We start from the raw sequence: 15,386 nt of genomic DNA, 5'->3' as shown, positions 1-15,386 counted from the left end.
ATTTCTTGACAGAGAGGACTGCTTGCTTCAACTTCCACATCAAAATCTTCATCTTAGAGCTGGTCTTGGAAATTTCCATCTAGAGTGGCTAAGTCATAAATGAATACTTAGTCTAAACAGTCACAGCACAAGGATAAGATTACCTGAGGTGAGCAGTATAGTGAAACACCAACCTCTCTATTAATTGTGCATGAACTAACATCAATTTTGCTAATGAGCCTTCCGAAGGTACCTGAAACAGCAAGGGTGTGAAGAAAATCTGTCAATTATGTGGGCTTCTTGAAAATTCAAATGAGGATAAGCTGACCTCTGCGCAGAGAAGGGAATAAGAAGCCCAGTGTGCCATCCAAACTGCCTGGAGAGCCTAAAGCTGCTTTAAGCAAGAGCTTTGACTGTCTAGAAGCCTCATCTAGACCATCTGTAGAGGTGAGGGTCTCACCCTAATTGAGCTCCATAAGAAAAGGCAGCGACAATCTTGCTTAATTGTAACATTAGTAGTGTCTTTTCATTACCTGAATGTGTAGCCACGCCCTAGCTCTGGTGAAACAGATACCACACGTTTTAAAAAAAAAACCATAGAATCTGTGTTCTGAAAAAGTCAAAAGACAGCAAATGCTACAATACACAAAAGTTTATTTTTTTCTTTTCTGAAGGCAAAATATAATAGAACCTAACATCAATGTATTTTGTACAACAAAACAGTTTTTATATGAGAACAGACAATCCATGAAGAGTTTTTTAAGTCTTATAACTGCTTCCCTTTTTTATCATGCTTTCTTGTGGTCAACAAAAAGTTGGCACAGAAGATGTCATGGCAGTCAGTCAGCAGGCATGCTCCCTCAGATCCTCGTCAGCTGGTGCCACAGGCTGGAGGGCAGGATACTTTCTACTTTTTCCATCACAAAATTTAAAGGGGCAAAAAGGGTGCTGAGAAACTGCAAAGAAATCAGATACACATTCAGATCAAAATCCACGAGACAATACATCTCAAGAGAAAGATGTCCAATAAGATATTCTTGCTGTGTTCCTCTGTAAAATCCTCCAGCATGATAAAAATGACATCATTCACACAGAAAGACTTTCAAATTCTTGAACCTTGCATATACAGAGATTTCTGGATTTTGCAGTAAAGAAAGCGAGAGCCCCATTTTTACAAAGACCAAAGTGATGAACTACAAAAGCTTTCACACATGTCACATCCTAGACTGAAGCTCATACTGAAGCTGCTAAAAGCTCAACCCAAAAGCTAGTGAAGAGAAAGAGGCTTTTTCATAACGGGGGTCTGCCAGACCACCTCACAGAGACAAAAAGTGTGCCTTGAGACTCAGGTCTAAAATGGCTCAGGGTTATCTATACATCTGCTATATATACTGAGGCATCACTGTCATTTATCCTAACATACTCTGCATCACTGACTAAAATTTATCTTAACATCCTCTCTCTATTACAGAACGCAACATTCAAAGAGACTTCAATATATTAGTGTTCAGACAGGCGTATGTGAAAAAATCAAGTGAATGGAGAACATTTTATCACAGAAAAAAACACTGGCAGCTACACATTGCAGAACTCAGGTACTCAAAGCACTCCTGAAACTTCAAAAAATACCTATTAACTGTGCTTTACATTGCCTGCAATTCAACTCTACATATTACACACACCTATGCTGGGGCCCTACATGTGTATGAGAGAGTACAGCACTTACGATGCTCACGCATTTTAAAGGCAATAGTAAGCACTTGAATCCTTTTTTTCCTCTCAGATGTGTTTGCATACAATGCAGACACTACATCATGGACAACTTGTGCATCATGGGAAAACCAGGTAACACCACCCCTGGTAATGTCATTTTGTCATAAGCACAGGTCGAAGGTAAAACTAACTGAAGCAGAACTGACTATTTCAGTTCTGGTGCTAAAGGTCAAGCTATATAACATGAGCCACAGCTGAATCAATGAAATGCTGACTTACCTAATCTTAGAGACTGCTCTTTCTGTTTCAAGTGGCTTAGCCCAAGGAGAAGCATTCCTTCTGGTTAAGCTCTGAAGTGCTTAAATAAATATGTTCCTTTAAGTCTGGAAAATGCAAAAGGCTCTTCAGAGGGTATCTTCTGCTATTTAAGCATCACTTGATTTACATGGTGAGCTTGTACCATCACATCTACTTGAATAAAACTCAGCTTTGTGACTAGTGCAAATTACATCCTTGTTAAATCAATGAAACAAGATTAATTTGCCTGACAGTGACTTCTATTGCAATTCATAGGATTTTTGTTGCTCAAGTTGTTGATTGTATTTTACAACAAACTCAGCCAATTATCTGCAGCTTAAAGCAAGCCAAGTTTTTTTCCACCTGGAAAATCAGTTGGTCTACAAAATACATTTCAACTCATGGATACCAAAACCTGACTTCCATAAAGTCCAAGCGAAACATTTGCTGACAACAAGAAGTTGAGGATGCCACCTACTCTCTTGTGCAAGGTGATGTAAACAATACCTGGGGCTGTCTGGCCCTTGGAATGCTCCTGGTGCTCCTTTCCTCAGTAGCAGATGCCTATCCAGCTTGTTGCCAGCACACAAGAGATCTTAGTCAGCATGATACACGTTGAGGTTTTTTCTTAGGGTTTGGTTTTGGGGAGGGGTTTAAAAATTGTTTTGCATTTCCTTTTGACATTGACTTTCTCCACAGAGATCAAAAAAACCAGCATCAGCAGTAGAGTAAGAATTCAGGGTGGCAGAACGTGGCAGAAGGGGTGATAGGAGAGCTGTTTTCTACTATTATTTTGTGTTTGAAAAGAAAACCATCAATTTGGCTATTTCAAAGCTGGCAGACAGCAGCTTTCTGGTAGCACCTTCTGAATAGTGCCATTTGATTCAAATATATATGTAGAAGTCTCTTTTCAAGCTTTTCCACAGTGTGGTTGGTGTTTTCATGGAGAAACTGACTGTTCAGTGCTCAGTCCCTGTGACTGGATCCACGTGTTCCCTGCCTCAGCACCTGCAGAGGTCCAAGCAGATGAAATACCTCGCAGGGCAAACCCACCTGCTGAACTGAGGTGTCATCCACCGCACAGGAAATATTGAGATACATCATATGAGTGATCTCAGGCAAACAAAGGAATGAAATCAGAAAAATTAGTCTTTCTGAAGTCTGCCTCATTTAAAAAATTTAACTAGGCAGTACACTTTTAGATCTGTCTGCTGACTCAAATTATATAGTGACCTCTGTGTTAATACAACTCTCAGTTTTATTTAAGATATACTGTTATTGTTGAAAGACCCCGCACTTCTGTATTTTTAATGATTTCCCAGATATTATTAAATTTCTGCACGTCAAAGAAAGAAATTTGATACTAGCAACAGTGTCCTGGCAATTTTATCCAAGCCACGCAATCAGAAATTTGTTCTGCCTATATTTATTTCTTAATTGACTTCCATATGCCTTTTGTTAGAAAGGCTAGCAAAAATTAAAAGCACAAGCTATGAAAATGCTTCTTCCTAGTCAAGAGAAAACGCTAAGAACTGCTGTCATTTTAAAGTTACTTATACTCAGTCTGACAAAGTATCAAGGAAGAACTGGATTATTTCAATTTCATTATGGAAGAGTCAAACTTACTTCCAGGAACAACATAATGTGCATATGTGCACGGCTTCGCAATATCATATAGCACCATCACAATGACTAGCAAGCAGACATGAATATGTAATTCCATAAACATGGCCACAGAAACAGCACATTAATCTTTTAGCTATTTAGGGAATGAGTTAGTTATGAAATGATCTTCCCTAAAACTAAATAGGAAGAGTCAGGGCTGGCCCAACCTTTTGTATTCTGTCCTGATACAGCTGCATTTCAAAGGGATGTCTGCCATGATTTTCATCAGTCTCATGCACCTGGGACACTTTTCCCAGAGAAGACAACAAAAATAAGCCTTCTGAATCGAAGCCTTTCTATGAGCTACGAAATCGATGTCACAGGATCTCAAATTCTGTCCTTCCCATGCACAAAGAACGCTCAGCTGCTGCATGGTTTGCGAAGATCAAGATATAGCTGAACCAAGCCATAATACATGTTTAACTGATTTTGGAACTCCATCCATACAGGTTTGAAGATCTTGAATAATCCTGCCATCTTCACACACATAATGTAGCTCACATTTCAATTCTATTTGTCTGTGCTTACTAATGAGAAACTTTACTTGCTCTGATATGCTGAACTGCACAACCCCATACAGAGCCTTGGGGTATCTATGTTAATATTAACACCAATGGCAGCTGCACTTACACATCAGGGAAATAGATCCTTCTGGTCTGATTCTACTCACCAAATGGCTTTAGAACCTGCAAGCTCCAAACCATGGAGAAACAATCACCAACATGCCACCAGTGTAACTTCCATTATCTCTCTCTGCAGTCAGCAACCAAAGACAGGTGATTTAAGCCCATGAACACAGTCTACCGATTTTCTCCAATTCCAGTAGCTCACTGCCTATGGCAGGAGAACTAAGGGCAAAATCTCATTATGCTGCCAGCACATATTCTTTGTTCAGGATACAAGGCTGATAAACATAGGAACAAGCCTAATAGGGACAGATTTGGGAACGGCAACTGTGACAGTATCAGAAAACTAAAGATTTGATTGAAAGAGCCAAACAAGGGTCATACATTTCTGTAACTTCAATAACTACAGAACAGAAAAAACCCCAACCACCAAATATAATGAAAGCTTTACAGAGAAGTTTATGATCATGTGCCCAAGTTAAAACACTTACTGTCCACCTAACGCCTACGTGCATACTCAAGAAACAAAGAGTAATAATATTTCAGGTATGTTTCAGCACTTTTTGCTGATAGAAGAGGTATCTTCTCCTACAAATAATCTTACTTCTGTCTTCTAGAGCTAATGAAAGAAAATTCTTGTTGCAGGAACCGTTGCTGTACCAGATCTCTATCGCTCACAGGCCTGGGTTAATACAAGACCCAGCTCACCTGCAAAGAGAGTCTCTTGCCATTTGCCAAGGGGTTTGAAAAAGTACTGACAATCTGGAATTTGCCAAAACCTTTCAGCCTGGCCTCCTCCACCTCACTCCCTATACCCCCAAATCAAAAGCACCAAAGAAATTAAAAACAAGGCCAGGAGGCCAGTTTGGAAAAACAAGACCTAGAACAGATAAAAATGTATTTGAGAAAATATATTACAATGGAAGATATTCAGTATTTATTGGAGAAGGACTTTTTTTACTATCCTACAGCTTTTCTGCTAGTGGATTTTTCATCTCCTAGCATCGTGGAGCAGTGATGTTCTTGGTTTTGCAAAGAAAGAAGTTTGATTTAGAATAATTCATGGCTCTTCCCCCTCATCCTCCAACATTTATTAATCCTTGGTGGATTAAAAAAGCAGAATTAGGAGAGACTTCTCTGGATGTAGTTCAGAAAAGTTATGAGGGAAATATTGAGACTACTTCCTCCTTGACAGTTCGGGGAAAAAACACAGAAATTTGTCCTGGTTAACAGTACATTCTACTTCTGCTCATTCTGAGAGTTTCTATTGCATCGGAAATCACAGCAGTCATTATGACTCTACACAAAATAGAGGGGTTCTGCAAACTGTTATTAGTTTACTTTAGTGGATGGTATATGAAAACACAGATATTCACTTCTCCCACCAAGCCCTTTTTTTTTTTTTTTTTGGCAAAATCACAAGACATCTAACCTAACAAGAGAGCCACACAAACCAGAGAAGACAAACAGCAGTGTCTTTTACTGATTAGCAACCTTGACAGCTGTGCATAAGTCCCCCTGCTCAGATATGGACTGATGCTTCTGAATATGCAGATACTTAATACCTGGCAGTATTTAGCTCAGCTTTGCCTGCATTGGTGTCTTTATTTAGCAGAAGAGAGCAGCAGCAGAGAATACTCACAGCCTTTGCAAAGACCCCCATAAGCTCTGGGAACTGGTGTGTCAGGAGGGCGAGCATGGCTGTGAAAGAACAGAGTCCAGCAGTGAAGAGGATGAAGAAGGGAAGCTCCTTCTTGGGGTAAACTGAAACTTCGTGAAATGCTGTAGAAAAAGACATGAGAAGGGGAATGCATTATACATTGAAAAAAAATCAAAACACAACACCAACCAAAACCAAAACCAAACCAATGTTCTTACATAGTTTAAACAACCAGAGACACACAAAGGTGCTTCTGAAGGAAGAACAACATGGAAGGTCTGAAACATCTAAGGACATTGTTGTTGTGTCAGTCGTCTCCACCAAGTAATTCTCTCTAAAGATCAGGTTTCTGGTTTACTCTGGTGCTATGTACACATTACTTTTGCCTTCCTTGTGTCAGCATTAACTATAGTGCAGCTGTGCAACAGCTAATCCCAGAAAACAGGCTTAGAAATAAACATCAATTTTTAAAATGTAATCATAAACTAACCCCATGGCTGCATGTTTACTAATGCTGATACACAGAGAGTGCAGAAACGTGCCCGGGAGCAACAGAGAGCCATACAGAAACATTGCTGCAGACCGGTTAAAGCAGGCCGTAGAACTACAGCCTTTGTAAATGTAAATTCTGAGTGTTTAATCTGCAGAGCCAAGAAAAATTATCCTAAAAGTAGGACATAAAAGCATGTATTTTAAAACCTGGAAATTAAATTAACAGTGAATTTTTAAGATGTTTGTTAATATACACTGATAGGAATACAGAAGTTTCCTTGGCTCTGATATAAAAAAATCCTTCACTGGACTTTGGAAAAAGCAGCACCAAGATGACTAAAAGGGTTAGAAGAGGATAATGAGTATTTTGCCAAAAGGATATATCCCTTAAACTTTTATGGCAGCTCAGATTCAAGGTGAAAATTTGTCTGGGTTGACAAAAGGTCGGGTGAACTCTTACCTGTCTGTTTCACTCCAGTCTATAGTTTAGAGCTACAGTCAAGATAAACGCAAACTTTGAAACATTTTTTCTCATATAGGACCAACCTCAAGGCTTCCCATACACTCAAATCCTATGGCTATTCATATATATGAAACATTACTCTTCCATTTTGCCTACTCTCTGCTTTGGTGATCAGCTCTCATCTCATTGTACTTGCAGACAACATAAGCACAGGGTAATTCAGCAACATGGCAGGATAATATTCGTGATTGCATTCATCCAGAGTGGAGTGGTTCTCAAAACCAAAAGCAAGAACTCGTAAGAGTTTAAATTAGAATATTAAAAACTAAAAATATGTATGACTCTCGAGTCTGCTAGTTCAATCAGTTAAAAAAACAAAAGTAGAGACAGATTACAACTTCTCTTTGATTTAAAATAAATGTAGAAATCAGAAACACCAGAACATGGATTTTTTAAGTCTAGGATCTCTTGTGCTTTTCTTGCACTGCCTTTTCACACAGGCTAAACCCTGCTGTTCCAGTCTGTTATCCAGTCAGGGAAAAAGCTTTGTAATTAATATTTTTAATTTGGAAAGCCTATCAGATTGTTGTGTTCTGATATAATTCCAGCTGATTCTCCCATAAAACATACACAATTAAAGGGTGTGGACAGGTACACAAAACCCCTGTAACCCACCTGTGTCTGTCATGGTATGCTAAACCCTTCCCTCCTCTAACCCAGGAGATTTTGCAGTGAAAGGCATTTCCTGTAACTGCCAGAGCAGAACACACTGTCTGCATACGCTGTTAAAGAGTCCCTCGCTTCTAACGTTTGACAAGAACGATTAGTTTTGCATCTAAAAAGAGAATGCTGAACTATTCTGCATGACTTTGTCATTCCTAAATCTCCTGACACTCCACCCTCCCCAGCTCAGCAACCCTCTGAGTAAAGCAAGCAGAGCACTGAGAGGTGTTGTTATAATTAGGATGATTATAATGGGGTGGAGAGATATTGTCAGTTGCCAAAGATTTCTGCGTAATATCAGCAAGAATGTGCTGTGAAGGAGAGACTTGCAAAGAGTGGATTTTCACTGCATTATTCTCACCTAATGTTTACTCATGTAGGCTTATAAAAAGAGGCAACACATTTTTCAGCCCAAACCAGAGAGGTTCTGAATGAAAGACTACAAAGGGTGCAAATGCCCTCAAAACCAGCCTTCCCAGCAGAAGCAGGCTTCATTTTTAATTGTTCCAGAACAAATTTCTCTTTATCCCTTCTTCAGGAGAGAGAAGGTGAGAGAAGAATCTTCTTCCTTGGATCAACTTTTATTTGCCTCCTTCGCCCTGACTCTGCAAACTTGTGTGTGTTCCACTTGTGCTCACGAAGTCCCACTGAGAGAACACATGTGGGAATGAAGTGTAACTGCAAGACTGGCTGCTTTGGCTCTTCCTCTGCATTCCTGTGCTTCACTGCATGCACTGCAATAAGTCTCATTAGCTTGGACTGTAACACTTCTTGAGGGCTGGATCTCTCTTTGTATCTGGGAACATTGTTGGCACTTTCCTAATACACACCATAAACCCACATAAAATTGACTGAGATGACTTCACGTTGATCTCTTCATAACAGTACACACACCATAACATGAAGAAAACCCTTTCTTGCTGTTTAAGACTGCTTTTTGGAAAATGTAAGCACAAGTTGTCATGAGTACTAGCTGCATTAATGATCCAGCTGTCCTCAAGCAAGTTGGATCTTGCCTTGGAATTTAAGGAGCTAGTCTGTCTACCAAAGATTAACAAGGCTGTGACACTGTGCTGTTGGTTTAATTGGGATGTTAACCTAAATGAAAGATCAGTGTCTTGGCAAGAGAGAATAGCAAGACCTAACTGATTTGTATCTCTTTGGTAATCTCTCTCCCTGTCCGTAAGCTGCCAAAAATAGTAAATACAGCTAATTGTTATGAACTATGCTGAGGAGCTGCCTCTTGAACCATCACAGAAGCTCCAGAGGCTCACTGTCAATCTGGTTATTCTAATCCAGTGTACTCAATTTGAAAGGCATCAAAGGAGATCAGTGCTGCAAGACTCAGGTAAACTATTCTCCGGTGTCAATGGTAAGAAGAAATAGATTGAACATACATGGTAGTAGTTCTCTATCTGCAGTTTCTGTACAGATAGGGTAAGGGTAGAAAAGATGTCCTTTTTCCAGTGGATAGGGGATCATTCTGAAAGCTGAAAAGAAAACACAGTGCATAAATTACTGTGAGCGTGGCAGTCATACTTAAGTATACTTGCAATTCTGAAAAACAAACATAGGCAAAACATTTATATTCGGTTGCAAACAGCATATAAATTGCTTAATGAAATGCCAAAATATAAATCTACATTGAGCTTTTAATCATAAAGACTCCTATTATTTTTATCCTTGAGACAATGTTCACTAATGTCAGGTGAGACCACATTACAAGGACATATAAAAATGTTTGCATAATCAAAGCCCATTATACTTCCAATTTCATAGCCAAATTTACACATTTTGTCTTAGGCTTTTAGGCTGCAGAATTTTTAAATTTCAGGGGAAAGAAGTGTATCTGATACAACAGGTATAGCCTACAAAAATGACCAGCCAAGCCTGTAAATTCAGACCAATACTCACAGTTTCTGTGCATCAAGCATAATAGAAGTTTTCATGGAAAAAATACACTACTCTTTTTCCATCACACTCCAGCTAGCCAGGTAACACAGATGACATGAGCTCTGAGGACCAGTTTTCCAACACAGTCATGTTTTCATTTTCTATTTGGCAATCAAAGATTAATACTAAATTATTAAACCCAGGTTCCTCTCATGCATTCTTTCTAAATGCAGTGGATCAAGTCAGGTTTCCAATATAAATCTTCAGGTCATGGATTAAATAATACTTAATCTTAAGATTTTTTAAAATTGAAAATAATAACAGAGAGGGAGGGAAATGGATTACTAAATCTTGATGGTGCTGATGTCATAGGCCATCCGAGTGTGGTTTATGGAAACATCAGAATACTTGACTGCAATATAGCTTTGCAATCAAGACATCCTTTTCCATTATCCTATATATTATTTTCACTATTAAAATGTCATCAACGTGTTATTCTCACTACTCCTATGAACATCAGACAGTGAAGCAATATTTTCCCCAACAGATGTCCTAGAAGCACTGTACACTTTAGCTGTTAGGTACAGCCCACTGCCACACAATAATACTCCATTATCTCTTGCTCACAGGGCAACTTAAGAACTGGTTTAAATACATAGTCCCCCAATATTTTCAGCTGTTCACACTGCATTTGAAATGATGTTAACTGTATTTTTTTGTGAAATTATATTGTATTTTTTCTTGATTGCTGAATTTAAAGCAATAAAGAAGGCAGAGATCCTGAGATTGTGAACCAACCTGGGCTGTAATGCTCTTCCAGTATTAACCACCCCTCTCCACAGCAACCCAAAAAGCCAAGTACAAATACAATAATCCAGGCTGGGTATGATCTTAACATACAACAAACTTGAGTGTCTGTACAAAAACATATGTGGAACGATGTTCAATGCTCATTTCTTCAAAACCCCTAACACAAGTTTTTCCTTCCAATTTGGCTTAATATTGAAACAGACAATCAAGCCTCTTCTGCCTTACCCTAAGCCACAGTAATATTTTAATCAAGATTTTAATAAGATTTTAATCAAAATAAAATGGGAGGTAAAGATGTTGCTTTTACAAAACAAGTGAAAAATGTCTGGATAGATTTTACTGAATGTAAGCGGTCATCCTTGACATGATGCCAATTATGGAATATTTACAGCAAAACAGCCTTATTTAGCAAGGAAGTGCTCTGGTTCATCTAGATCAGTTTGTGTCTATGTAGGTACTTCTCTGCCTTACTCCTACATTATTATCTGATCCTATCTTACATTAAATGACTCAGGTAGCACAGAGGCAGTTTGCCACTCACCCATGTACTTGCTGCAAGAGCAACTGCAGTGTTTGGGAACCCCTAGGTTTCTCTTCTTCATGCAAACAGTAGGAATTTTGACACATGTTTAGAAACCAACACTGACAAACCATCACCTTGGACACTTCTGAAATTTGGTTACACTTGAAACTGCAGACCTTCTGTACAGAGAGCCTGGCCCAAACACAGTGGTGGCACTTGGCCTTTTATAGTTGTACTACAAATAAAATACCTACAAACACCTAGAAAGGAAGCAAGGGCAACTGGCCATGTATTATACATAGACTGTTGGTTAAAACTAGTATTTAATTACATTTAATTTCTCTGTCATGTGTTCACTGGTTTTCACTTACAGTTATGCAGAGATGCCAAGATATGGACCAAATGTTATAATTATTGGACTAGACACTGTGAAACCATTAAAACCCTTGGTTGTCTTCATGTGTGACCAAAATTTGAACAAAATTTTTGAGGAATTGTGCACTGTTCATATTTTTCTGAAATCACTGTACAAAATGAATTATGGATTATTCTGCAGAAGTTATGCAATGATACTCATTTACATCTTTACAGACTATTATACAGCTATTAGCTAATAAAGTACATGTTCAGATTGCTGATTGTGGAGATAATAAGAAGGGGAATGTAGTTAGATGAGAATGCCCTACGCTGCCTTCAGGCACAGATGACTTGATTTCCTAAGTGGCAGGAAGACTGCAGGGCAGCCAGACTCCTGTGCCAAAAGCTGGTCCTTGTATAAACCCTTTAGGGGCTCCCCAGCCTGACAAAGCAGAAGAAGATCTGTTCAGGATTCCCTGCAAAATACTGCTTTGTACTAGTGAAATAATGAACCCTGGGCTAGAGGACTTCTGCAATAACCCAGAAGAGAAGGAACACCATGTAAAAGCAAACCACTGAAAATAAGCCATTGGGAATGAACCTATGACAGAGAAAATAATAGACTGGGAGAAATGATAGGAGAAGAGCTAGCAGATGTGTCAGAGAACAATGCAGCAGAGCAAACCCCAGGCAGCACTGGTATGGATTATTGAGCAAGGTGTTCTGCACACCTAGAAATAAAACCAGTGCATCCTCAGGGAGCCTACACTGCAAATTAGGCAAGTTCAGGTCATTTCATACTGTAACTGAGATAGTCACTTTTACATTGGAAGTATCAAGTACATTCCTATAGGAATTACCATGGTAACAAAATATCTTTTCTATCAAAGCTAAATGAGGACAAAAAATGGTGAAACACACACACAAAGAAGTTGGTATAATAACATATGGAGAGGATGAAAAAAACCAGAATAAAGTAGAGCAGAAAAGGGGAACTAGATTACATAAAGGAAAAATCTGCCTCCAAAAAAAAGTCCACAAAGGCTGATTATAAATTGTACTTTTAAATTTTCTGAAACCTGGTAAAAAACACATCTCAAAGACAGGATAAGATATATTAGAAAGTTAGTAGATGACCTTTGGAGGTCATATACTCCCACCTCCCACTCAAGGCAGGGACATTTCCAAGTAAGGTCGGATTGCTCAGAACTATGTCAAGCTGAGCTCAGAATGTCTCTGGGGCTGTAGGTCCCACAGCCTATCAGCAACCTGTTCCAATGCACCACCACTCTCACTGTGAAAATATGTATCTTAGCTCTGGATTAAATTTCTCTTGTTTGAACTTGTGTGTATTGCTTCTTCTCTTTATGCTGGGCCATTCTGTCAAGACTATGACTCTCTCTTCCACATCATCTCTCTGTTGCGTGGCAGAAGACAGCAAATGGATCATCTCTTCACCCACCATAAATCTTCTCCAAGCTGAACAAAACCAGCTTCCTCAGCATTTTGTCCTACATCACGTATTCCAGTCCCATATGCATCCCAGTAATCCTTCACTGAACTCACTCCCGTTTGTCAGTTTAAAAAAAGTCATGAAGTACAGTATTGCTTTATATTACACATTAATATATACCTCATAATTTCCAAATATCAAAGCATTCTCAGAATCACAAAATAGTGTGGGTTGGAAAAGACCTTTAAAGGTCATCTAGTTCCAACTCCACTGCCATGAACAGGGACACCTTTCACTAGACCAAGTTGCTTGAAGCTTCATCCAACCTGGTCTTGAACACTTGGAGGGATGGCGTATCCACAGCTTCTCTGGGCAACCTGTTCCAGTGCCTCACCACCCTTATTGCAAAATACTTTTTGCTTATGTCCAAGCTGAATATACTCACAGTTTTAAACTATTCATTCAAACAATGACAAAAAAATCTCTACAACCCTGGAATGAAAGAAGGTAAATTATTATCTCCTTATCCATGAGCAAGAAAATGTGTCTCAAAGAAGTTGGGAAATTTTGTTCAGTATTACACAGCAAACACAATACAAGACTTCAAACCCCTTTTTCTCATTAAATGAAGTTTGTCTTTTCAGTTCAAATTTCAAATATTTCAATGCTGGTGAGGATGTAACTGGTGTCCAAAATTCTCACATACTATACTTCACAAAATACTATTATTTTTTTCATGACATTCAATAAAAGTATTTAATTAGCTCCTTTTTAAGAAAGAGGATTACTTACTGCCTTCCCATGTACAGTGTAAGAGGTTCAATGCCCCCTCTACTCTTTTCCAGTGTTGAAGATGAAAGAAAGCATATGCTATTGCTTCACTGTCCCCTCTCTTCAGAATATGTTCAGGGGGCAGAATTAGGCTTTTCATTTCTAGTAGATACTGAAATAAAAAAGCAGAGCACAATTACTGCAGAAGTAATATAAAACACAGAAAGCTGACTGCAATTCTATAATGTACACTGAAAGGTCTATTTCCCTAAAGTACTTTCTCTCGTGTTTCATCAAATGTGTAACATCACCAACTGCACTTGAAGACAACTATTGAATTATTCCCAAAGACTAAGACATGCTGTCAGATGGTTCTGCTCTTCAGCAGTAGTATGGGGACTACAGAGAAATTCAAAATGAAACATCTCTCTTATTGAAGGAGATGAAAAAAAGGGCTCAAATCAGAAAATGGAATTTAATTACAAGACTTTTTTAATTAAAAGTGTTTATAATAAAATAAAGAAGACTTTAAGCATTTTGATGCACAAAGTCTTCCTACAAGGAAAAACACAGCACTCATGGTTTGCACACAGGTTGCTGCATTTACTGCATTGCCTTTAACTGGTTGCGAGGTCTATGAACATGCAGGATTGGCAGCCACCTAAGTAGCTAATAACAAGTTACAAACTAAAAATGTTACTAAATGTAACAAATGCCTGCTTTTCCATGGTGGGGTGGGGGTAAAAGTATAGGAAATTTAAGCTTGCTACTTGAAATAGTTGTTGAATGTGTTACTATAATGAAAAGTACCACTGACTAAACCAACAACCAAGTTTCACAGAAAATTTCCCCATAACTGGCTTTCGCCCCCACCAGAAGCAGATGAAAACCAGAGAGGGTTCATGTCACAGGAGAAGACAGAGGTCTCAGACATTATTCAAGCAGGTGGTTTTTTCCTCCCTCTTCAATCCATGAACTAGACTACCAGTTAACTGGACAGACAACTCGCGCCAGTTCAGCAGACATCTCATCACTGCTGTTACTACATTCGTTAGTGGAGGGGAAAGAAACAGCAGAGGGCAAAGGTATACCCCTTGTTATATGCCCCTTGATGGCATCCTTTACAGGAAAAGGAGTAGCAGACAGAAAACAGGCTGCTGAATCAGCTCCTGTTTGTCAGTTCTCCTGAGGAGTGTAACACTTCCCAGCTGTGTGCTGACTGCTCTTCCACAGCACAGGGAAACTGTTGCTCTCTTCCAGGATGCCCAAGATCTCCCCACCAGACTGCTCAAGTTAACACAAAAGGCAGTAGGTGAGTCAGGCCCCAGCACAAGGCTGGGAAAGTTATGGCTAATCACTGGCAAAGAAGGAGGGAGTGTGCAGCCTCTCCATTTTACCTGGTGCTACAGCCTGGTCTGGAAGGAGGAGGACTGCAGGACCTAGGGACTGACAACTTCCTAGTGCAGGCACCCATGAGGAGACAACCTGGCACCAGAGGCGAAAGGGAGGCATGGGTGGTGTCAACCCTGCACAACTCCTGATAAATGCTGACTTCTGTGAACAGGGTGTGCTGGTGCAAAAAAGGAGGCAAAAGAAAGAAATGAGGATTGAAAGTCAGCCTTGTGGAAAGGAAGAGAAAAGGGCAGAGGAAAATGAGCACCAACAGCATAATGTCATGCAGGATGTCCTAGAGTTTGTCACCCCTTTGTCTAAAGGAGCTGTCAAGCAGGTTAAAGATTTGGAGAGCTCATGATCGAAACAGAGAATTGTCAACCCTGGGAAACAGATAAATACTTCAAAGAGGAGCGAGAAATCACATGTTTCTGATGCAGGTAACAGCATTAAAGGAGGAGAAACTGAATTAGCAGTGGGAGTAGATGAGTGTGATACCTGCCTTTTAGAAAAATCTGAGAGAGCTACAGAGCAGGTGGATTAATGGAGGAAGCTGCAATTTAGTTGGC

At 39.4% G+C, this 15,386-nt stretch overlaps 1 protein-coding gene across 2 annotated transcripts in view; it reads right to left on the bottom strand.

The window, feature by feature from the left end:
* Window positions 1-616: 616 nt before the first annotated feature.
* Window positions 617-15,386, bottom strand: part of ST7 (suppression of tumorigenicity 7) — a 143,307-nt gene continuing 128,537 nt past the window's right edge. For both annotated transcript variants that reach the window (XM_048300753.1, XM_048300754.1), the window contains exons 12-15: window positions 13,447-13,597; window positions 9,016-9,108; window positions 5,923-6,062; window positions 617-935 (exon numbers count right to left, since the gene is read on the bottom strand). In XM_048300753.1, the coding sequence (XP_048156710.1) occupies window positions 840-935; window positions 5,923-6,062; window positions 9,016-9,108; window positions 13,447-13,597 (480 nt within the window). In that variant the 3' untranslated portion in view covers window positions 617-839. The remainder of the gene's footprint in view (window positions 936-5,922; window positions 6,063-9,015; window positions 9,109-13,446; window positions 13,598-15,386) is intronic.

This window comes from Corvus hawaiiensis, chromosome 4 (genome assembly GCF_020740725.1).
Source record: "Corvus hawaiiensis isolate bCorHaw1 chromosome 4, bCorHaw1.pri.cur, whole genome shotgun sequence".
Classification (NCBI taxonomy): domain Eukaryota; kingdom Metazoa; phylum Chordata; class Aves; order Passeriformes; family Corvidae; genus Corvus; species Corvus hawaiiensis.
Note: the sequence above shows the minus strand (reverse complement) of the source record. Positions and strands in the feature narration are given on the sequence as shown.